Source organism: Ceratotherium simum, chromosome 21 (genome assembly GCF_057802395.1).
Source record: "Ceratotherium simum simum isolate JZ-2026a chromosome 21, ASM5780239v1, whole genome shotgun sequence".
NCBI classification, from domain to species: Eukaryota; Metazoa; Chordata; class Mammalia; order Perissodactyla; family Rhinocerotidae; genus Ceratotherium; species Ceratotherium simum.
In genome coordinates this window covers 29,283,916-29,307,925 of record NC_141920.1, presented here as the reverse complement: position 1 = coordinate 29,307,925, position 24,010 = coordinate 29,283,916, and the positions used below count along the sequence as shown (strand labels likewise).

Here is a 24,010-nt window from a genome sequence, read left to right as displayed (position 1 = left end):
TGGGCTTTCTAGTGGCCTTTAATAAGTTCCTTTCCTGCTTAAGTAACCCACAGCTGGTTTCTGCTGACGGCGACCACAAACCCCACTGACTCCCCTCCCTAGGCCCGAAGGCTGACACTCCCTTTTAAGGCTATTCTCTGAACTGCTGACCTTCTCCTCCCCCAAGTTGCCTGTGTATTTAGATGCTCCTCCTGTGCCTCTAGCCAAGGAGCTGGCTGGAGCGAGCAGCTTCCACCAGGAAATTACAAAATTAGACCCAGGCCCAGAGTAATGAGGGTGGCACAAGCCGCGTTTATGGGAGAGTGCACATTTGCAAGGGGAATGCAGTCATGTTCTGGGTTTGAATCCCAGTTCCACGACCTACCACGTGTGTGATCTTGGGCCCACAGCACACCTCTCAGTTTCCTTATGTCACAGCACCCCAACTGTCACTTTGTGTATGTTTTGGGGTTAAAAAGAGGTGAGCGATGGAAAGCCCTTTGCCCCTTGCCTAACACATTGTAGGCATTGGATGTGAGAAGAAACTGAGTCAGGAAGGAGGGGCAAGACAATGGTTGTAATTTGCATCAGAATCACCTGGCAAGGTAAGTCATGCCCATTCCTGGACCCACTCCCAGAGTCAGACGCAGCAAGGCTGGGTGGGCCCCTGGGATCTGTATTTTTAACAAGTGTCCCCTGCCCAGAGGTCTCTGCTGCAGGGGCCTGGGGCCACTGCACTTGGAGAAATAGAGGATCCAAGGGGAAGGAGTGGGGTCTCTCAAGACATTAGCTTCTCTCTCACTGGAAGTTTCTATAGTAACCGTCTCAGGAAGAGTCCAACCTGGACTTGTGTTCCAGAAAGGATGCAGGTAATTTCTGTGTTTGACCTTCAATCACATCTAGAAGAGCAATGGATACATTTTTCTCACTTGGATAACGCAATCATCTAGTAACGTGGGTATTAAAATAGTTCAAATTTAGTTAGCACTTCTCATGAGCCAGGCTCTGTGCGAGTACTTTGTGCTAATAAACACAAAGTGAAGTCATTATCCCCATCTCACAGGTGAGGAAACTGAGGCCCAGAGAGGTAAATTGGCTTGCCCAAGGTCACATGGCCTAAAAGTAGGGATTTGAGTCCAGGCAGGCTGGATTCCACAGCCCATGCAATAAGCTGTGCCCCCTTCAGGATATCACTTTGGGGTATCCTGAGGACGTTAGAGGTGAGGGTCTCCAGCTGGCGTCCATGCTTCCAGTCAAAGGCTGAGGCGCTGGGTGGGAATACGTGGGGGACAAGTGTGAGGGAGTGGGGGACATCAGCCAGAGACGGGTCCCTGACTCACTAGGACCCCCAGCTGCCACCTGGGAAATCTATGACTCAGCTGTGGGGATGGGAGACTCCTGGAGTTCAGGCGGCTCCGTTCCGTTCTCAGCACAGGCCTGGCCTTACCACTGGGCTGTGTGGCCTTGGGCAAGGTGCTTCACTCTCTGAATTGTGCTGTGAAGGACAGCTGAGACGGGGTTATGCCCCGTGCCCAGCAGGAGCTCCCCCTGTTGTCATCATTCAGTAGTGTGGAGGCAGCTGCGGTGACGTGGGTTTTGCCACATGACAATGGACCTGGGTTTTGCCACAGCCAGATTCCACACAGAGGGCAGGAGTGCACAGCTGGTGCAGCTCCCCACCCAGCAACCATCCCCGCTTCTTCCAGGAAGGGCATCTCCATTTTCACTTGAACAGATGACTTGTGCTTCTGTAACTTGTAGCTGGACTGATTCCAAGAGGACGTCAGAAACTTACATCTATTGAGTGCCAGTAGTGTCCCAGGCACTGTACATGATGAAACCATTTAATCATCAGGACAAGCCTGTAAAGCAGGCTTGTAGATGTGGAAACTGTAGCTCAGACTGATAGCCCAGCCCAGCCCATCTTTTAAACAGGAGTGAGCCTTTCAGTTTATAACTATGAGTGACTTTTCTTGGAGGGGCATTTATTCATTCAATAAATATTTAATGAGAGCCGACCGTGTGCTAGGCATGGTGCTAGACCTTAGGGATAAGATCCCCACCGACAAGGCCCCACCCTCATGGCGTGCCCATTCCAGATGGCACAGAGGTTTCTCACAGGCCAAATCCAGGTGGCAGCAGCTGCCTGTCACATTATGAGGATTCTGAGCCAGCTCTGGGCTTGGCAGGGTGCTGTCAGGGAGTTTCTGCGTGTATGCTGCATGTTGGATACCCGTGTTTTAGACTTTTGAAGACTGCTCATACAAATGTATATAACAAAGCAGAAATACATCCTGGTCAGAGCACAAGTTCCGATTTTTATTTTGAAAATAGCCACTGTAGATCTAATTAGTAGGCCCTGCCCTCAAGGAACTTAGGGTCTAATTGGTGGCCTAAGGTCCACAGGAACAGGACAGCCTGACCCAGAGCTCAGAGCTGGGGCAGGCCACACAGATGGGGATGATCAGGGAGGCTTCCTGGAAGAGGAGCTCAGTGGACTTGGCTAGGTGGAGTGGGGGCAGGGGGAAGGCATTTCAGGAGAAAGCAGCAGCACAGGCAAAGGTATGGAAGTGTGAAGTGGGTGTGAGGTGGGGGTGGGAGAAGAGAGGATTCTGGCCTGGCTGGGGTAAGGTGTTGGGGGAATGAAGGTGAAAAGGTAATAACAAGGGTGGACCACGGAGGCCTCAGTGTCAGGCCTGACCCTGCCTCTCCCCGTCCACCCCCTTTCAATTGGGAGCCACCGAAGACCCCGAGCAAGGGCATACCCAATGAGATATTTCTTGGTGCCTGGAATAAGGGGAGAAGTTAGAAATGGGAGGTGGCTATAACACCATGGAATGAAAGAGGGCCCCTGCACGCAGGTGGGGGTTAGGGGACCTGGCTTCCAGTCCCTCGTCTATGCTGACGTGCTGTGTGGCCACAGGCAAGGCCCTTACCCTTCTGGGCTGGTCTCCTTCTCCGTCTTCTCTTAACGGCCCTTTCAGACCATGACTGGGTGAACTCAGGTGTGTGTGGGGGGGTCACTTGGCTCAGTTAGGGTCTCCATTTTCTACTTTTCTTTGGCCTTGAAGACCTGGACTAAGGCGAGTCCACCCATGGTTTACCTCAAGCTTCAGGCTCCTGTGGCTCAGCCCTAGGCTGTGTCCACGCCTGAGCTTCCAGAGCCATTTGTCTCACAGAAGAGAAAACATGACCTTGGAGCCACTTTCTGGCTGTGTACTTGGAGATGGACTTGGCCTCTCTACTTACCTCACAGGCATGATACACACCATGGAGATAGTGCCTTTAAAGCTGCCGGGCACACAGGCAGCACCTCTGCGCTCAGCGGGCAGTAAGTGCTCAACTGGTGGCGACTGCCTTTCTTGCTGTTGCTCCTATCGGGGCTCCTGTGTGGGACTCTCGGCTGTAAACTTCTCAGAGGCTGGCAGTGTCTCCTCCATGGGGCTGAACACCAGCTGGGCCCCCAGGCAGGATCTGACACCCAAGGCTAGTGCACCTCTGCCCAGCTAGTCACGAGGACTGTGACGTGAGTCTGCCTGGCCTGGTGAGCAGCCCCACCCTGGGTGGGGGCCCTGCGTCATTCCTCACGGGACTGCCCAGCACCATGGGTCCCAGGCCCTCCCCAGGCACCATGTGTGACAGGCACCTCTGTCCAACCAAACCCACCAGGACCTAAACTAAATTCCTCCCCCTTTTCTGTTTAATTTTATATGGTTCTTTTTGGGATAGGTAATACATTCAAATATTTCAAACTTTAAAAGGCACCAAAAAGTGTGCTATAAAATTAAATCCCCTCCCAACCCAGCACACAGCCCCATTAGTTCCCCTTTCTGGAGACAACCAATCTGAATTCCTTTTTTTTTTTTTTTTTATGGTGAGGAAGATTGTCCCTGAGCTAACATCTGTGCCAATCTTCCTCCATTTTGCACATGGGACACTGCCACAGCATGGCTTGATGAAGCCGTGTGTATGTCCACGCCTAGGATCCAAACCATGCGAACCCCAGGCTGCTGAAGCGGGGTGCACGAACTCAACCACTACGCCACAGGGCCAGCCCCCTACATTCCTTTTTAAAACAATTAAACTTAATTTGCTGCTCCTCCCTTACAAAAATCATAAGCATTCAAAGCAAAAACTAACTTCAAAACAAAACAAAACAAAATCCCACCACCTTGGAATCTACACAAAAGTACAAACCAAAAATCACACCCACAATCCCACCACCATCCAGATTTTCTGCACTTTAGTATATTTCCTTCCAGACTGTTTTCAGTACACATCCACTTTTCAAAAATGAAAACCAAACCCAAAATCAGAACCGCAATTCTGATTTTTCAATATCTTGCAGTATCTCAGGAACATTTCCTCATGGTTTGTTTCCTTAAGCGACTTTAACAGCTTGGTGAACTTCCATAGAAACTGGCTTATTGGGCCAGACCCTAGTGATGGGCATTTGGGATTTCCAGATTCCCCTATTATAAGCCACACAGCGATGGGCCCTCATTGCCTACTTGTTTATTTTCTTGTAACAAGTTCCTAGAAGCAGCAATACTGGGTCACAAGGTTTGGCCATTTTTTAAGACCCTGGATACCCATCAAACTCCCCTCACATTCAGCAGGACCAGGTGTCCAATCCAAATCCACTTTCCTCAAGGCCAAGTCTTGTTCACACCCCTCCCAGCAGCAGCTGTGTGTGCCCCCAACCCACCTCCACTTCTAGAGTAAGGCCAAAGTCCTCCTCCAGGCCTGGCCACCTGCCTTGTTTACCTGGCCCATCCCAGTCCCAGGTGAGTCAGCTGAGCAGGGTAGGCGCCACCCTTCCCAGAGCAGGAACTCAGCTGGGACAAGGGCCACCACCTTCCAGGGAGAGGAACAGACACTCTGGGCAGTGGCTGGAGAAGGACGTGCAGCAGCAGCTGGCCTGCAGGTAAGAGCCGGGCTGGGCCCGTCGTGGCTGGGACAGGGAGAAGCGAGACTTGCTCTCACCTGCCTCATTCCCACCCTGGCCCGCCCCTTTTGGGACTTCCAGGCAGTTTCTTCTCAAGGTGCTTCACTCTGGGAGGGAAGTGTGACTGGGGTCTCCTCTTCTGACTCCGGCCCTGGGCCAGGAGTGAGGGCTGAGTGACCTTTATCCAAACATCACGAGGGCCCCGGCTCCTTCTGACTGCGCATGACAGTGCTCAAGGAGGTCGGACCCCCACTTTGCTCCTTGAAGTAGGCCTTGGAAGGCCAGGCAAAGAGCCAGTCCTCAGCTTCTGTTACTCACTTCTTTGCCTGAAGCTATTTCTACCAACAACGTCCTACCATGGCAGGGAAAATCTGCTGGGGAACTGGGCCGGTGGCCTGACCTCTCTGAGAACTGGTTTCCTCATTTGGAGACTGGAAATATCCCCACGCAATCAGAACTGAATGAGATAATGACCTAAGAGGTCAATATGTGCCCTCCACACAGCAGTTTCAGAATATGGTGCTTAAAATGAGGCTGCTGTGTGCCAGGCCGGCACCACACTGGCTGCTTCCCACCCAGTGGCCCAAACTAGTAACAATTCTAACACCACCATGGCTTCTCACCTAGGCTCCCTGCGTCCACCCTTGCCCCTCTAGTCTGTTCTCCAAACATCAGCAGAGGGGGCCTGTTAAAAAGGAAGTTGGACCACGCCACCCTGCTGCTCAAAATTCTCCAGTGGCTCACATCTCACTAGAGTAAATGCCAAGTCCTCGCCATGCCCCAAAGCCCCTACAGGATCGGGCCCTCACACCACTTCTCCCACCTCCTCTCCGGCTACTCCCCTCTGAACACTGACTTAGTCTCACTGGTCACAACAGGCACTCCCACCACAGGGCGGCCACAGCGGCTAATGCTGAATGCTCTTCCCTACCACTTTACTCAAAAGTCACTCTCCACCCACCTTCCCCGCCAACAGTGAGACTCTTCTGGACCTCCTGACAGTCTCTATCCCCCATCCTGCTCTATCTTTCTCCCCATCACTTCCCACCATCTAACACAGCATACCCACTTATTTATCCACCTAGAAAGTGACACTCCTCAAGGACAGATTTTTCTTTTGTTCACTGCCTTATTACTGGTACCTAGAACAGTACTGGGACTTGGACACTCAGTACATGTACTGAATAAATGAACAATAGCTAACGATTACTGCATGCCCTTTACGTGCTAGGTACTGTGCTGGGTGCTTTCCAAACACATCTGACCTCTTTTTAAGAATCTTTTAATCTCCACAGTAACTCTGTGATGCAAGTATTGTTACCCATATCACAAAGGAAGAAATGACACTCAAAAGGGACTTGTCCATGCTTGCTCTCCCGTCAGAGGCAGCAGTCTGAACGCAGTACTGCCTGCCTCCAACATCCTTGCTCCTGCCCTGGCCCTCCTGGGCCTGGACTGGGAGCCTCTGCATTCCTTGAAGTCCACAGCTCTTCTCCAGCAGGCAGTACAGCCCTGGGGGGAAGGGGTACATGCTGGTGGCCTAGCAGCAGCCTCTTCCTTCCCACCCCTCCATACCCCGGGGCTAATGTGGCCTTCTAGGAGCTACTCCTCTGACACTCTAACCCATGCCTCCCTCCTGCACAGTCTCCTGAAGGATGGATGAGGTGTCCACAGGAACAAGTGGGAGTCCCAGAGTTTCAGCTCTCTGGAACAAAGTGTTCTGAAGGAGTGTTCTTATTCCAAAGATGGGGGCTGCCAGCCCCTGCTGATCTCTGAGGACCTGACTGCTGCTTTGTTGTGGGTGTTGGTTGTTATTGCTTATAATACCAAAGAGTACAGAAGCTCAGGGATGGAAATTCTGCAAAGCACAGCGGGAGAGGAAAATGCCTCTGGGATAGACGGGTTAGATGGCTTCTTTTCCTTTCAGAGGAGCCAATTAATTGCCGGAAGCCAATAGCACTGAAATTGAGCAAACTCTTCCACTGTCAGATGGTAGGAGCCAACCTTTCAATCTACCTCACTGGGGCAGTGGTTTTTCTCTTTCTAGGCCCAGGGTTTTCCTTTAAAGGACTTTTTTGGGCTTTCCTCTGCCCTCTGTGTCTGCTTTTCCACTCCTTTAAGAAACAGGGGCCGGCCTCGTGGCTTAGCGGTTAAGTGCGTGTGCTCCATACTGGCGGCCCGGGTTCGGATCCGGGGCGCACACCGACGCACCGCTTGTCCGGCCATGCTGAGGCGGCGTCCCACATACAGCAACTAGAAGGATGTGCAACTATGACATACAACTGTCTACTGGGGCTTTGGGGAGAAAAAGAGGAAAAAAAGGAGGACTGGCAATAGATGTTAGCTCAGGGCTGATCTTCCTCACCAAAAAAAAAAGAAACAATAACGCCTGCTGTATGCCAGGCACTGGGTGCAGCACTGGGGATTCAGAAATGAGCCACATTCCTGACCAGAGAGGGAGACAGGCAAGAAATACAACACAGTGGAAATCCAACCCAGGAAATGCAGGGGGCCTTGATCACAGGAGGTGCTTAATAAACATTAGTGGAATGAAGGATCAACAGGTGAATATGAGATTCTGTGGTCTAGAGATGGGAGGCTTGCCTAACTGTGTGTGTGTGGATGTGGGGATTTGGGGGAAAGCTTAGAATTGAAGGAAGAGCAGTTCACCAGATGAACAAGGGGGAAGGAGAGGGCATTCAAGACAGAGGCATCTGCAAAAGCACGTAGGCGTGAACTAGCAGGGTGAGTTCTGGGATCAGCAGTGTGGAATGTATTAAATGCAGCGTGAGTGTGGAAGAGTGAGGAGGTGAGATTGGAGATGGTACCAGGAGTCGGAGATTTGAATGCCAAGTTGAAGTTTGAGATTTATCCTGAGGGCAAGAGCTGGGTATGGCTTCAAGAGCAGGGTAACTCCCAGACTTCTGGCTCAAACCATGGGGTGGATTTGGTGGGGCAGCTGTAGAGCAGCAGCAAAATTGGGGAAAAATGAGTCCAGTCTGAATAACCCACAGGAGGTAGTAAAGATCTGGAAGGCAGCTGGACTTTTGGGCCCAGGCCTCTCTATCCCTGGAGTAGCACACTCCACTTCTACCCTCCTGAACCCTCCTTCCTTCCACCAGGACGCCTTCCTGGTTGCCCTAGCCTCTTGTCCCGCACCCCACAGACTCGACTGCCTGGGTCCCTCATAACAAGCAGTGGGTCCAGTTTTGCTGTGGGAAGTGATCTGCCCAGCAAAGCACAAGACCCCTCCCCTGAGCTGCAGGGCTCAGTCACTCAGGCACTGTTGGGTGGGATCCGGGGGTGAATCTGCGTGGAGTGAGGCGAGGCATCTGCAGCTCAGCAGAGGGTCAGGAGTCGGGGCCAGGCTAGAAACCCCGGAGAGAAAGAGTGGGAGGGATGGTGACGTCACGACGGGTAGGAACTACCCGGGACTGAAGGCGCTTCCGAAAGCGTAGGCAGCGAGGGGGCGTCCTTTTCAGCTCCACCAGCAGGCAGCGGGGAGCGCAGCGTGGGAACTTTGCCCTCCTCCCCTCCCCTCTGCCAGCTGCCTCAGTACAGAATCCTATCGGTCAGCGGCGGGCGGCTCAACCGCACCTTCCCTTCTTCGGAGCCGTAACGGGCCCTCAGGGGTCAGGGGCGTGGGGAGGGGAAGGGGCGTTCGCCCCTTTAAAGCTCGATCTGACCCGCGCAGCCTCCAGCCCGGTAAAGAGCAGACACGGAGCCGGACAGAGCCTTCCCATCCCTTACTTTTCTGCTTTACCTGATCTCTTTTTGGCGATGCCGGCGCCAGCCACAGGCGTCTGGAGAAAGCGAGAAGCCAGAGAGATTCTTAAGAACCACTGGGCAACAACCAGCGAGCGAAAACACCACCTTTTTCCACCCCGCAGCCGCGGGGCATCCTGGGAGCCGCCCGTAGTCGCGCGGAGGCCAGGGTGGGCGAGACGCATGCGCTCTAGATGACGCAGCGCGCCCTAGCGGCCTGGCGGGGTCTCTGCGCAGGCGCCGTAGCCAATAGCAACCGGGAGTTGTCGCTTCTGGCCCGGTTCGCAGTCAGGGCTGGGTCGGTGTGGGAGTCCTTTGGAGATGACTGAGCAGAGTGACAGATTGGGAAACTGAGGCCTGGGGTGAAGAAGAGGTCCTGGGACCGTTGGGGCTTTCTCCGGTGTCCCAGTGCATGGAGTTTGTGCCTGGCTGTTCCCGTTTCACAAAGCGGGAAATTGAGGCTGGAGAAGGGGGCGGGTTCGTCCTGAGGGGCCGTTCTCCCTGGGTAAAAAAATCAATATGATGCCCTGTCTTTATGATGAAGGAGAAATGAGGGCAATGAGAGTAATTTATAATAAGAATATGCATTTCACTGTGTAAAAGTTCAGACTGGGTTACACCCAGTCGTGCTTGTACCTAACAGAAGGAGTACGTTTGGATTTAATGGAAGACAATATTCAACTGAATTTTCCCAACAGTTTATATTTGACATCTTGGATCAACGGCTAAATGTCTGTATACGGGCGTGGAGTCACGGTGACGGCTACAATGCAGACACACGTGGGCGTGTTCTGGTGACTCACCTGTGGTGAGAAGGATCAACAGTGGTTTTCCAAAATGGTGGTCAAAATAAAGTATAATTTTCCCGGATTAACCTGGTATATACACTTCTGGGTAATATATTGTATATTAAAACCGGAAAAAAAACCTCATTGTATTTGTATATAAAACAGGTTATAAACAGATTTTTTGCCTACATGCAGGTTTGGCAGGATACTGGAAAGTTGTGCGGGACAGAGGACAATTGCATTACAAGAGGTCCAGATCTCTGCTCCCTGAATGTGTCCCCTCAAGTCTTGTGACACCAAAAAATACTTAGACAAATTTCTAATCTGTTCCTTGGAAAACCACTGATTTATTCAGTCAAATAACAATTTTTGCCAGCGTACATGTGCTGGGCACTGTTTCGGTGGGGAGGTATAGTGTGGTGAATGGGGTGCAGCCCCTGCCCTTCTGAGGGGGGTCCAGTGTGAGAAAATACCCAGGTATTAATCATACAATATGATAAATAGCTTGACAATAGAAGCAGTACAAGTCAGGGTTAGGAACACAGGAGAAGACCCAGCCAACCAGCAGGGGGTCCCATGGCCTGGAAAAGCCAACCAGAGAAGTAGCATTTGAATTGAGCCTTGAAAGAGCACCACGAAGGGAAGGGTGGTGTGCCAGCAGAGGGACCAGCATGACTAAAACAGGTCCAGGCTCCCCGGCACACGGCAGACTCTCAAATGTCATGACTGAATAAATGGATAGTTGAAGGAGACACAGAACATATTTGCTGGCAGGGAGCTGTTCCTCACTATGTCATGAACTGCTACAAGGCAGAGGAATACCTGCTTCCTGATTCTGCCCAGAACTCTAAAACTGAGTTGGGGCCCAGAGAAGGTGGCAGTAGTGAAAGGGTCCCAGACACAGAGAAAGGGTTGTGTGGTCCTGGCCTGGAAGTGGTTTCCAGGAAGTGGATCTCTTTTTTATTTTTGTGAGGAAGATCAGCCCTGAGCTAACATCCATGCCAATCCTCCTCCTCTTTTTGTTGAGGAAGACTGGCCCTAGGCTAACATCTGTGCCCATCTTCCTCCACTTTGTGTGGGATGCCGCCACAGCATGGCCTGATGAGTGGTGCATCAGTGTGCGCCCAGGATAAGAACCTGGGCCGCCAGCAGCGGATCGCGCTCACTTAACCGCTACACCACGGGGCCAGCCCTGGAAGTGGATCTCTGATTCTGCTCTCCCAGAGGGCAGCTGCTAAAAATATTAACCACTCTGCTGCTTCAGTTTAGAAAAAGCAGGGCAGAGGTGGCCTCTTACTTTCACATCTGCTGTTCATGCCTGATCCTGGTGGCAGGGCATGTTTTTGGTAGATGGTACCTCCTGAGGACTGTCCGAAGGTGAAAATCTCCCAGAGGGTGTGTCCAGCGGGAAGGCCACAGAAAAGGAGTCTCTCCCCTAGCCAGTTTAAAGGAGGTCAGAGCCAGTCTCCCCCTCCCCTGGGACAATCCCTATCCTCTTGAGGTGATCATTTCTGTCCCAAAGGCCAGGCTAGGGCAAGGATCTGGAACTGCCTGCCTCTAGGAGCTGAGCAGGCAACGTAAATTGGCTGGGTGGGTCCTTCGGGAAACAAGAAAGCATGTAGAGCCCCATCTAAGAGGGAGGCTGTGTGTTGCCAGGAATGATGCTGTTGCATTGCCAAATATTTTGGTTTTTTTTCAATACAGTTAGAAGTGAAGAATTTTATGTTTCCAGATTTTAAAATGAAGGCACTAATTTAAATTTAAATTTAAAAAAGAAACTGTGAGAAGCAAATGAAACACGTTTGAGACCTCTGGTCCTTGTTTGCATCCTAGGAAGGTGGGAGTCTGAGGACATCAGAACTTTATTTACAAGGAGAAGAGTGGAAGCCCAGGCAGAATGCATTGCCTTTGGCAATATTATTGAGTGAATGTCCGTGCTAGGGGCTAGGGGTTCCACAGCAAATGAGAAGGCCCACTTCCTGCCCTTTTGGAACTCCCAGTCTAACAAGGTAGATGGAGAAGTCAAGAGGCTACTACAGGTGTAACGAACAATCCACAGGAGTGAGGACATGGGTGAGGTTGGGGTGCAAATCAAGGCAAGCTTCCTGAGAGAAGAGTCCTCTGGTCTGGGACTTGAAAATGATTAGGAGTTAGCCAGGGAGTGGAGGGCGTGGAAGAGTATTCCACATAGAGGGAATAGCACAGGCAAAGGCCTGGAGACCTGAGAAAATTCAATTAGTTCAAAGATCTGAAAGGAGCTCGTTGTGGCTGGAGCTGAGATTGGGGGTTAGGAGAAGGACACGTGGCAAGAAATGAAGCTGGAGAGTTAGACAGGAGCTGCAAACAGATGTCTGTGAGGACTCAACACCAGTGAGTAAAATGGTCTAGATGTAAGAGACAATAGAGAGCAGTGGGGCCTGGGGCACCCTACAGTCTGCTGCTGCTTCGCTATAGCTACTCAGCTGCAGTCCAAGGTTGCCAAAGTTTCCTGTTATTCAGGAGCAGCAAAATTAGATTATTAAATGCTGTGTCTTGAGTTGTACATTAGGCCGCTAATTTGAATGTGTGAAGTACTCTGCAAGGTCAAATAAAATCTGTTTGCATCTGGCCTGTTCCTATCACTGGAGGAATCATGAAGGCCTTGTGGGCCACTTTAGGGAATTGGGCTAGATCCTGAGAGCAGTGGGGAGCCACTGGGGGGCTTTAAGCAGGAGCATGACATCCCAGGCTCATGCAGACAGGGCCTGTTTGCTGCTGTCTGGAGAACAGCAAGAGAGGAGGCAGGACCCGTGGGAGGATCTCGTGGCCCCTGGGGAGGGGGTGGGAAGATGATGGAAGTCTGCACAACATCATGGGGATTAGGGATGGGATGTGGGAGAGATGGGATTTGGTGGCAGATTAGGAGGGGTGCTGTGTGTTTGGGGGTGGTTAGGGTTGATGCAAGGGTCAGGCAGCAGGTGCAGAGGAAGGAGAAGGAGCAGTGATGGATGAGGATGACTTTGGCCCCTGGGGTCACTCAGGGGAGATACCCAGATGACCTGCACCTGGGCGGGGCTGGAGTCACACCACCCCTGGCACAGGCCACTCAGTTCCGTGTGACACCCAGCCATCCCTTTATTGTGTACCAGGGAATGTGGGCCCAGTGGGGTGGATAGGACACACTTTGATCCTAAGGAACTGCAATTGGGAAGCTGGGAAGACAAGAAGACGAGACAGGACAATTAATGAGGCAAGAGCCTGGCCCAGGGTCTCTCCCAGAGGGCACGGCCCTGGGTGGGAGGAGCAGTGACCTTGTTGCCTGGGGAGCCCGGGGAGGCCTGTCCAGCAGGAACCAAGGGTGATAAAGGATGGGGCAGGGCATCCAGTTGGAGTGGACCGGCTCAGTAAAGGCCTGGAGATGTGACAGAGCCAACGGGTCAGTGGGAAAATGGAAAAGAACCCAGAAAGACAGACTGCTCCTTCCTCACATTTTATCTAGAAAGGAGGTTAAGCGTTTCTTGCGAGGTAATTCCTTTGAATTTCTTCGAGTACCTTTCTCCGAGGTCCTACTGCTTCTACTCTGGGACAGTTAGGTGTTTAGTAAATGTTCGTGGTGCTTCCCCAAACCCCCATTCCCTCCTCCCTCTGGAGCAATGAATGTTTAAATTCTGCTACAGTTTGTGTGTCTGTTTTGAACAATATCTGTCGGTCTTAGTTCGTTGTAGCCAAGATCAGGGCTGGAAATGGGCGGTAAACAGTAGGAGCTCAAATACGCAGAGGTGAAGAAGGGTGTGGGGGATAGTGCCCTGCTGCCTTGCTGTTGTGATATGAAGTCCGCACCCACTCAACACTGGCCTGAATCCTGTGCTGCTGTGGGACCATGCTGTGCAAACCCCTAACCTAGGCTGGGTATGCAGCAAGTGCTCACTAGGAACCTGCTGGATTGAATTTTGGTCTCGAGTGATCAGACCTCATTAGCCTGTCTGACCTTTGAAACATGGCAGAAAGGGCATGGCCCCTAGTCCTGCTTTTCCTGGCTAGCGTGTCCTGGGTGGTCCTCTGGGTCTGGGTTCTAAAGCCCAGGGTCAGTTAGACATCATGGGATGGAATTTTGCGAGGGTGGAGACCATGGGCTTAGGAACCAAACAGACTTGGGTTCAAATCCTGCTCCCCCATCTCCAAAATGGGGATAATAATACCTTCTTGGTATCTTCTCATCCTGAGAGTGCTGAGTGACACACATGGGCAGGAGGTGGACGTCCGTGCCTCCTCCCACTCCTCACCCCTCCTCACCCCCTGTAACCTGCAGGGTGTTCCAAGGAGCAGCCATGTCCGCCCTGTACCCATCTCTGGAGGACCTGAAGGTGGACCAGGTAATTCAGGTAAGCCGCCAGGCCTGTGTTAGCCTGGGCCCTGTGATGGGGCCTTTGGGATTACCCCAGGGTAGCTAAGGGAGGCTTGCCTTGGAAGGTGCTGGGTGTTGGGGGCCCCTGGGCATGCAGGTCGCCACTGCAGGACCTGCTGGGTGGAGCAGGTGTCCAGAGGCCAAGGCAGTGGAGTTACAGCAGGAATGGAGAAGACGGAGCAGCTGCAGACTGGCCTCGCTCAGGCCTGCTCTGTCCCAGAGCTTCCTCTGTCGGGTTTGGGGAGACCCCACACTGTAGGGCAGGCTTCCAAAGTAAACCCCATGGGCATGGCATTTGGCCTGCTTAGCCCCCAGAAGCTCCTTCCTCTTCTGTCCCACCCGTGGTCCCAGTGGGTTTTGAGGATTTGGGACTTTTTGACTGAGGATGTGGTTGGGAGGTGGGTCTCAATGTGCTGGTGGCCTCAGGTGGTCAACAGATCATGACATTTGGTGGGTGTGGGCCCCTGGGAGAACCTGCCCCCAGAAACGTGGACATCTGCAGAGGCCACATTTACACACAACCTCAAAGGTTCAGAGACGCCCCCCCTCAATCCCCCAGCGTACCTAATGCCCTGACCCCCAGCCTCAGGGAGCCCCAGGCTCCAAGGGTTCTGGGGATCCTGGCCACAGCTGACCAGTAATCCCTGCCCCTCGCCAGGCCCAGGCCAGAGCCGCGTCCAGGATGCCTGCCCTGCCAGTCCAGGGGACAGCCGTCTCCCAGCCTTCAGGTGAGTGAGTGGCAGTTGGGGGTGCTCTTGACCGAGAGTGACCTCTTCTGGTCACTTCCAGATGCTCTCCTCTTAAGTCTGCCACTGTGCGCTGGGCTTATGCGCATTTCACTCTCACTAGGACCCTGCGAGGGGTCACCGAGAAGACCGGGCTTAGTGAGGGCCTACCATCCTTGATTGGGCCGCCACAGAAGGCGGCATGAGGAGGCCAGGATGTCTGGGCCCCCTAGAGTGGTTCGCGGCAGTCTTGAACAAACAAGACTGGTGGTGAAACTTGACCTCAGGCCCAACTCCGCCCCCTCACTGTGTACACTGTTCCGAGCTGCCCTTGCCTCAGACGCCTGCCTCCTGCAGCAACCGCAGCCGGGGCATTTCTCAGGGGCAGGCCTCATGGCCCCAGCACCAGCTCTATGCTTTGTGTTGCGTGTCTGGTCGGTGCCAAATAAAGTCAGTTGAGTTGAACACCAAAGTGGCACGTGAGGGCCTCAGTGTCCCGGGCCGCTCTTGGAGAAAGGCAGCTCCCTGCTCCCCAGACCTTCTGAGGAGAGGACCCCCGTCACCAGCAGTGTCCCTGCGGTCCTCTCCCACAGCTCCCGTGTTCCTGCGGACACAGAGAGTTCTCAGGGATATGCTGCTTTCTCGGGAATAAACAGCATTCCCAGGCCCTGGTTCTTCATCAACATGACCGACCACCTAGGAGCCAGCAGGTGTGGCTAGGCTCGTGCCCTTGAGTAACAGCGTTCTCCTTCCTTCCCTCCCTTCCCATCAGTTTTATACCCAAACCTGGCAGAGCTGGAAAATTATATGGGTCTTTCCCTCTCCAGCCAAGAAGTCCAGCAGAGCCTGCTGCAGATTCCAGAAGACGCCAGTGTAGGTATTTGTTTCTTGCCTAATGTGGGCACAGAAGGTTCCGCCTCTCCCTCCTTGGTCTGGCCATTTAAACACACTTGAATCTCTTCTTTCTCCGGCATTCCTGCGGCTCTGTTTCTTGATGGCACTTCTCATTTTGAGCCTTCATTAAAAGTGCTGTGGGGTTTCATGGTTTCCCACGGGCCTTGGGTTTGGAGGGCCACCACCTGCCCTTTGACCTCTGGCTTCAGGCTGCTGGCCTGAGCCTGCTGGGTAGAAGGAAGGACATTAAATCCAGTCTGAGCTGGGGGGCTTCTGATGAAGGGCTGCCTGTGACAAGTGCAGCTGCGTGGACAGGCAGAACCGAGGCGGGAGGAGCTTGTCACCTGGCTCTTGTCCCCAAATTAGCCAGTAACGCTTGATTCCTGCTCTCCAGGGCTTCGGGGAGCAAAAGAAATCATAGCACAGGAATATTCTCTCCTGAAAATATGTTCACTTAGAGACCCAGTCCCCACTCAGACCTCCTCCCAGTGTCCCTGTGGGTCATTGGTCAGTGTCCTTGTCTGCCCAGCTCCCCCTGAGCCAGTGAAAATCAATTGCAAAGGGAAACCGCGACTCTGGCTAAGGCTGGATGAGTTCATGAAGTTGATGGAATCAACGAGGAGAACTGTCACAGCCACATGCAAAGCCACTGACAAATGAGGACCTCACGGGAGAAAACCGACAAGGATGAGGACATGTGGGACCCTGAGAAGAACTGGTGACATTCTCTAAAATGACCCCCTTGATGGTCATGCTGTGAAGGACAAACGTGAAGCAAAGAAGGGCATGTTTACATAGTTCAGTTTTAATCCCTTGACTTAATTCCTGTTTGTTCCGATAATTAGGACATAAGTGCATTCAACCTAAATTTTGAGAAAATATGACAGACAAATGCATTTTTATAATTAAAAAAATTTTTAATTGTCTTTATTTTTAACTTTTTATTTTTAAATAATCGTAGATTCACAGGAAGTCGCAAAGATAGTGCAGAGGAGGGTACAGCAGATGCCAGCCTTCCCCACCCGATTCCCAATGGCTGCATTTTACGTAACTGTAGTAAAATGTCAGTGACAGGGATCAGAGACAGGCATTGTGTCCTAGTTCTGTTTGGTTTGTCACCTATGTGGATTCATGTAACCACCACCACAGTCAAGATACAGAACTATTCCATCACCACCAAGGTCTCCCTCGTGCTGCCCCTTCATAATCATGCCCACCCTCTCCCCTCACCATCCCTAACCCCTGGAACCACCCGTCTGTTTTCTGTCTCTATAATTTTGTTGTTTCAGAATGTTATGTAAACAGAATCATTTAGTGTGTGATCTTTTCAGGTTGGCATTTTTCACTCAGCATAATGCCCTTGAGATTCTTCCAAGTTGCTGTGTGTATCAATAGCTCATTCCTTTTTACTGCTGAGTAGTATTCCATGGTATGGATGTACCGTGGATTGTTTAACCCATTGAGGGACATTTTAGTTATTTCCAGTTTTTGGCTATTACAGACTAAGCTATTATGAATGTTTGTATATAGTTTTTTTGTTTGTTTGTTTTTTTGTTTTTTTTTGTGAGGGAGATCAGCCCTGAGCTAACATCTGATGCCAATCCTCCTCTTTTTTGCCGAGGAAGATTGGCCTGGGCTATCATCCGTGCCCATCTTCCTCTACTTTATACGGGATGCTGCCACAGCATGGTTTGACAAGCGGTGCGTCGGTGCGCGCCAGGGATCCAAACCTGGGAACCCTCAGGCTGCTGAAGCAGAGCGCGTGCACTTAACCGCTGCACCACCAGGCCGGCCCCCTGTATACAGCTTTTTGTACAGACATAAGTTTTCATTTCTCTGGGATAAATGCCCAGGAGTGCAATTGCTAGGCTGTATGATAAATGTATGTTTATATATTTTTAAGAAGCTGCCAAACTATTTCCAGAGTGGCTGTACCATTTTATTTTCCTGCCAGCAATGCATGAGTGCTCCAGGTCCTTCACATCCTCGCCAGCATTTGGTGTTGTCACTATTTTTAATTTTAGCTGTTATGATAGGTGTGTAGTGATGTCTTGTCATGGTCTTGATTTACATTTCCCTGATGGCTAGCGATGTTGAACAGCTTTTCATGTGCTTCTTCAGTAGCTGTAAATTCTTTTCAGTAAAATGTTTCTTTAAATCTTTTGCTCATTTTCTAAATGGATTGTTTTTTAAGTCAAGTTTTGTGAGTTCCTTATTCCAGAGTCCTTTCTCAGACATGTGGTTGTAAATATTTTCTCCCAGTGTGTAGCTTCTCTTTTTATTCTATTAAAAGGGTCTCTTGCAGAGCAAAAGTTTTGAATTTTGATGAGGTTCAATTTATTGATGTTTTGTATGTATGTGGATCATCCTTTGGTATCCTGTCTAAGAAATTTTCACCAAGCCCTATGTCCTGAAGATATTCTCATTTATTTTCTTCTAAAACCGTTATAGTTTTACATTTAAATTTATGATTGAATTTGAGTTAGTTTTTGTAAAAGGTGTGAGGTTTAGGTCAAGGTTCGTATTTTTGCCTATGGATGTTCAAGTGCTCCCACACCGTTTGTTGAAAGGACTATGCCTTCTCCATTGAACTGCTCTCACGCCTCTGTTAAAAGCAGTTGGCCCTACCGCGTGAGGCTATTTCTGGATTCTCTCTTCTGTTCCGCTGCTCTGTGTGTCTGCCCCTCCGCCAGTATCGCACTGTCTTGATTCCTATAGCTGCAGAATAAGTCTTGAAATTTGGTGGAGTGATTCTTCTTGCTTTACTGTTTTTGTCAGAATAGTTTTAGCGATTCTAGATCCTTTGTCTCTTCATATAAGGTTTAGATTAACCTTGTCTATATCTACAAAACATCCTGTAGAGATTTTCATAGAAAATACTTTAAAGCTGTCAATTGTCCCCAAATTGACAATTCCTCAATTTGTTCCTCCAATCCCTGAAAAGAGACTATCTCTCCATCCATTTAGATATGTTTTGATATCTTTTATCAGTGTTTTGGGGTTTGCAGCATACAATTCCTATACATGTTTTGTTAGATTTACACTTAGTATTTCTTTTTTTTTTTTTGTGATTGTAAGTGGTATTGTATTTTTAATTTCACTTTCCACATGTTCATTGTTAGTATATAGAAGTACAATTGATTTTTATATGATCTTGTATCCTGAGACCTTGCTGAACTCACTTATTAGTTCTAGTTTATTTGTAGATTCCTTGGAATTTTCTAGTAGACCATCATGTCATCTGCAATAGGGACCATTCTGTTTCTTCTTTTCTGATCTGTATGCCTTTTATTTCTTTTTCTTGCCTTATTGCTCTGGCTAATTCTTCCAGTACTGTATTTAACAGTAGTGGTGAGAGTGAACATCCTTGCCTTATTCCGGATCTTAGGGGGAAAGCATCCATTCATTTTTATACTTTTAGCTTAATTTTTTTCAAGGCAAAAATCAAATCGAGCCCTTTTCCCCTCATTGTGCACTATTTGCTGTGAAATTTTTCTGTTTTTAAGTAGGTTTTAAAAAGGTCTTCTCCTGATACCAACTTGCCTTGGAAAAGGAGGGCCCTTTTGCTGTATACCTGTCCTGTCTTCTCTCCTCATTTTCCCGGCTGTTTTTCAGGGGCGTGGACTTGGACGCCCCCTAGTGGCTTCATGGAGCCGCGTCCCCTCTGGCCCCCTGCAGAGAAGTGCGTGGGGCCCAGCGACCACTCCATCCTCCTTTCCCTATCCCTACGAGGCTGACCCCCTGTCCTCCTGGTGTCTGCAGACGGTGGTCTCGGGCCCCTCGCCGGGCCAGGTGGTGGCGCCGGTGTCCGGGAACAGCCTGGGCGCGCGGCGTGCGGAGATCAAGCCCGGGGTGCGCGAGATCCACCTGTGCAAGGACGAGCGTGGCAAGACCGGGCTGCGGCTGCGGGCCATCGACCAGGTGGGGCTGGGGGCCGGGCGGGAGAAGAGGAGCCCCTCGGAGGGCGAGGGCACGTGCTGGACAGCGCCACCCCGCAGCCCCAGCTGCCCTGCGCTGCCCCGCGCTGCCCCGCGCGCTTCCCGGGCTTTGGCCGCATCGCCCGCCCACCAGCCCGAGACGCGGCGGCGCGGGGCACGACCACACTAAGGAGGATGCGGAGCGGTCATGGGAGCCGAGGCCCTCCTAACCCTCACGCCCAGGCTCTTCCTCTCAATCCGCCTGCCCCAAGACCCCAGGGCCGGCTCTGGGTTTCAGCAAGGACCCTCCCCTGCCCCTCCGTGGGCTCCTGTGGCTGGAAGCCTCCCTCACCCTCCTCCCCCCGAGCTCACAGGGATCTGGCTGCCAGGCGGCTGTCTGTATACAGTGGAAGCCCGGATGCCAATGCCATTGTGAGAGGCTGCAGTCCACAAGGCGGGGCTGCAGCCTCCAGCCAGGGTTGAAATCCTGACTGCTGCTTCCTAGCTGTGTGGCCTGGAGTGTTTCCTCCCTAGGAAAGTAGGGTAACCGTTGTACCAGCCACAGAGCTCTGGTCCCGGTTCCCTGTCCGCTCCCAGAGGATCAGGAGGAAAACAGCTTGGAGGAGGGCCCTGGGCTTGGGTTGGGCCGGGGAGCTGACTGTGGGCCCTGCCTCCCTCAGGGGCTCTTTGTGCAGCTGGTCCAGGCCAACACCCCCGCATCCCTCGTGGGGCTGCGCTTTGGGGACCAGATCCTGCAGATTGACGGGCGTGACTGTGCTGGGTGGAGCACCGACAAGGCCCATCGGGTGGTGAAGAAGGCAGCGGCGGAGAAGATCGTCATGGTTGTTCGGGACAGGTGAGTGAGTAGCCAGCCCCAGGAGGCTCTTCTCTGCCCCCAGCCACGTCCCAGGCCCAGCTCACTGTCTGCCCCGCCAGGCCGTTCCAGCGGACCATCACCTTGCACAAGGACAGCACGGGCCTCGTTGGCTTTGTCATCAAGAAGGGGAAGGTCGTCTCTGTGGTCAAAGGGAGTTCCGCGGCCCGCAACGGGCTCCTCACCAACCACTCCGTGTGCGAGGTGAACGGGCAGAACGTCATTGGGCTGAAGGTAGGCCGGCGCCCGCGCCCTGCCCCAGGACCTTCAGGGGCTGGGGGACCGCTGGGTGGTGGGAAGGTGGTCTGTGGGCAGCTGTAGACCCATCCGAGCCTGTTTCCTCGTCCTAAGGTTGCTGTGAGAATTCACTAAGACGAGGTACGTAGAGCTCCGAGCACAGTGCCAGCACACAGTGGGTGCTCAGTAAACATTAGCTACTGTTACTAACACGTGGAGGCCAGAGGTGTGGCAGATGGCATGTGTAAGGACCTGGCGCCCAGGGGGCTGCTGGCTGCATGGATACCTCCCCGCTCTGTGTGGCACCTCTGTTTGATACTGGGTCATGTTCCACAGTAGGAATATTTTAGAAAATTGTTATTCAGAAATCCGTTTCTGACCTCTATTCATTTGTTGAGGGTGTGTGTGCATGTTTTAAAGTTTTATCTTCAAAAAACAAGAAGGAGCACGTGGTCCAGGGTCAGCGCTGTGGATGTGGACTGAGAGTGGCTGCCTTGGGGAATGGCCCATGGAGGATGATGAGTCTCATGGCTGTTGGTCCCGGAACAAGTGAAAGTGGTTTTGTCCTGACTTGATGCCACGTGGACCGGGAGTGGTTCTTAATCCCAGTTGTGGTTTAGAGTGAGGGTTCGTTCCCTCCTGCAGCCAGGGCTTTGGGGCTTACGTGGCAGGGCGCCCCCGGCAGAATGGCCTGGGCAGTGGCTTCTCACTCTGCAGCTGGCACAGTCTTTTAGGCCAGTTTTCCACCCTCACAAGGGCCATCACCAAGCGATTCCTGTCACATGTCTGCTTCCCTGTGCTTGGCAGCCTCCCCACCTTCCTTGGAGGCTTGCTCTGGTGGCTCATGAGCATTGTGATCAGGAATGTCTTCCTAATGACTGTCTAAGATCCCTCCTGCTGCATCCCTCCCCTCCCTCTGGAATCAGACATGACAATCCGAAGGGAACCCATTATATCTAGGAAGTCGACTACACTAATACCAATTCTTAGTAGCTGGCTCTTTTGGATATTAGTGAATTCCAAAGCATTACAGTTCTTTGATCTTAACTATCCTGGAAAGCAGTCCTTCTAAATGTGCTGCGCATTCTCTCATCCTCCCGGATGGCTCAAGGCTTCGCTATGAACTTATCAGTTATCCTGCCAAGCCATGGTGGTGGGAGGCTCTTGGGACTGGCTTTGTCCCTTTTCTGAATGGCTCCAGACAGCTATGCATCTTGAGATCATTTATCTTTTCAGTTTATCTATTTCCACATCTATCTGTGGCCATCACTAGTCCCATCTAGCACATCTTCTCCTGTTTATCCTGGAACCACTCAGAAAACGTGCAGCCAGGTGAGAGATGTGTATAAAGGTCCCTGGTCCCTGCGTGAGGACTAGAGGCTCTTCTAATCACCGCGGCTTTAGTGTTGGACCGTTTGGCACACTTTGCTTAGAGACTTTTCGTTGCTTGTTCTCCTCATGGTCTGAATGGATGGCATCCACAGGCCTGTTTCTTTTTATTGGTCAACAAGATGTGAGAGCTTTGAGGTCCCCTGTGGGCTCAGCTCAGGCTGGCTGGCCGACACGAGCCCAGCGGGTGGGTGGGTGGGCCTCATGTCCCTCCTGCATGGTTATCCTCTTTGTGCTTTGGGGCCAGAACCCGAGTGTGACTGGGGCTGGGGAGATGGGATAGAAGACGTGGGCTGTGCGACTCCAGGAGCTCTTCGGGGGAAGGGAAGGAGAGTAGCGTTTATGAGGCCCTGTTGTGTGTCAGGCCCACTTGACAGCCCTCCGGGTGAGGCGGGGAGTGGGGTGCTCATTTTACCGAGGAGATCCTCAGGTGGGAGGCCCACGATCTTGCTCAAGCAAGGCCTCACCTGGGTGTCTGCCTGGGACCCTCACCTGATGGAGAGCCCTGCCCCTGCTGTCGGGTGTCAGCAGTGTCCTCTAGCAGGGGCCATGCTGAACCCTTGGACAGAGGTGCCCGCAGAGTTGCCCCTGGCCCCCAGGGTGACCATTCACTTGCCTTCTCTCCAGGACAAAGAGGTCACGGAGATTCTGGCCAAGGCTGGGAATGTTGTCACCCTGACCATCATCCCCACGGTGATCTACGAGCACATGGTCAAAAAGTAAGGCCGCCCCCTCCTGCCTTCCCTTCACCCCCCTCAGCTCCCTCCAGGCTTATGTGGGGCACACACCAGCTTGCTCTCCCCTCCTGCCTTCAAGAGGGCTGGTGGCTTCTGGTGATTTGAGCCCTAGAAATGGGAGTGAAGGCCCACATGGGATGCACAGGCTGGGGGGCAGTGGGGGAGAAGGTGCTGCCAGTTTGGGCCACTGTCGCTGTTGCTGCATCTAGGTTGTCCCCGACCCTGCTCCACCACACCATGGACCACTCCATCCCAGATGTCTAAAGCCACAGGAGGGCAGCTCAGCCCTCCGCCCTTCTGCAGGAAGGGGCAGAGTCCTCAGACGGGTTGCGGAGGCCTGCTGCCTGGGGGCGTGTTCCCGTTGGGGCGACATCGGATCACGTGGGCCTTATTCATACACAGGCCTCCTGAAGCCTCAGACTCTCAACTGGGCTCGGGCCCGGGCAGGGCCCCAGGCAGCCGGGTCTGTGCCAGTTTAAATGCTGGGCACGTAGGCAGGCCCGCTAAACGCTTCTTAAAGTTGTAGTGGGGTCCCTTTCAAGATTTTGCCACTGCCAGAAAAATAGTTCCGTGTTTTAAGAGAACAGAAATACAATCTTTGTGAAAATTGTTTCTTTTTCTTTTACTTGCTCTTTGTCACAAACTGTATATAGTTGTAATTCTTCACTTCTTTTGAATAAAGATTTGATTTTAAATAAAATCCTTTCCTCAAAAGTTATTGAAAATTCCAGAGGCCTTGGTCCCACGACATGTCCAGGGCTGGTTATCTTTTAAGCGGTGGGAGACCAAGGCCTTCTCTGCGCCTTGCCTCTGAGAACAGTGATTTGGCTCTGCCACCGTCACATGCCGCCTGCCAGGCTGAGCGGGGACAGCGTGGGATTCTGGTAGAGGGGCCCTGGCTTGGGTGCACTCCCTGCTCAGCAACTGTGTCCTGCTTCTGCACCTGGAGAATGAGAGTGAGAACCAGCCCAGGGTACTACAGAGGACGGGATGTGATGTGCTGACAGGGCCCAGCGGGTCTGACACTCGGTGGGGGCGGGGGGGGCGGCGGCGGGGGAGGTGCTTCTAGATCCTTTGCGTGACCCCCAGGATGGAAGTGACCCCAGCTGCCCGCAGCAGATGTGTGGTAGACCTAAACCAGCACGTGGCAAGCTGGTTCCCTCGACCTTGGAAAGGATCTCCGCCCGCGCGGCTTTTCCAGTGCGCACGTTGTGACCCCCATGCTGGCGGGGACAGATAGAGCCCCCTTCACGCCCTCAGAAAAAGACACAATATAAAGAAGACAGGCCAAGGGTCTTGCTGTGTTTTCATGCTTTAATTCAGAGCTGTCTGCTGCAGGTATGACCCTGTATGAACAAAAGGACAGAGGAGAC

The 24,010-nt window shown here is 52.2% G+C and overlaps 1 protein-coding gene across 1 annotated transcript; it reads left to right on the top strand.

The window, feature by feature from the left end:
- The first annotated feature begins 4,848 nt into the window (after positions 1-4,848).
- On the top strand, positions 4,849-23,331 carry SDCBP2 (syndecan binding protein 2). Its single transcript, XM_004433845.3, has 9 exons — positions 4,849-4,906; positions 13,769-13,841; positions 14,523-14,592; positions 15,362-15,462; positions 19,246-19,404; positions 20,081-20,256; positions 20,337-20,508; positions 22,528-22,619; positions 22,847-23,331. The coding sequence occupies exons 2-9, from the start codon at positions 13,788-13,790 to the stop codon at positions 22,899-22,901; spliced, it is 879 nt and encodes a 292-aa protein (XP_004433902.1). The 5' UTR covers positions 4,849-4,906; positions 13,769-13,787; the 3' UTR covers positions 22,902-23,331.
- Positions 23,332-24,010: the final 679 nt, after the last annotated feature.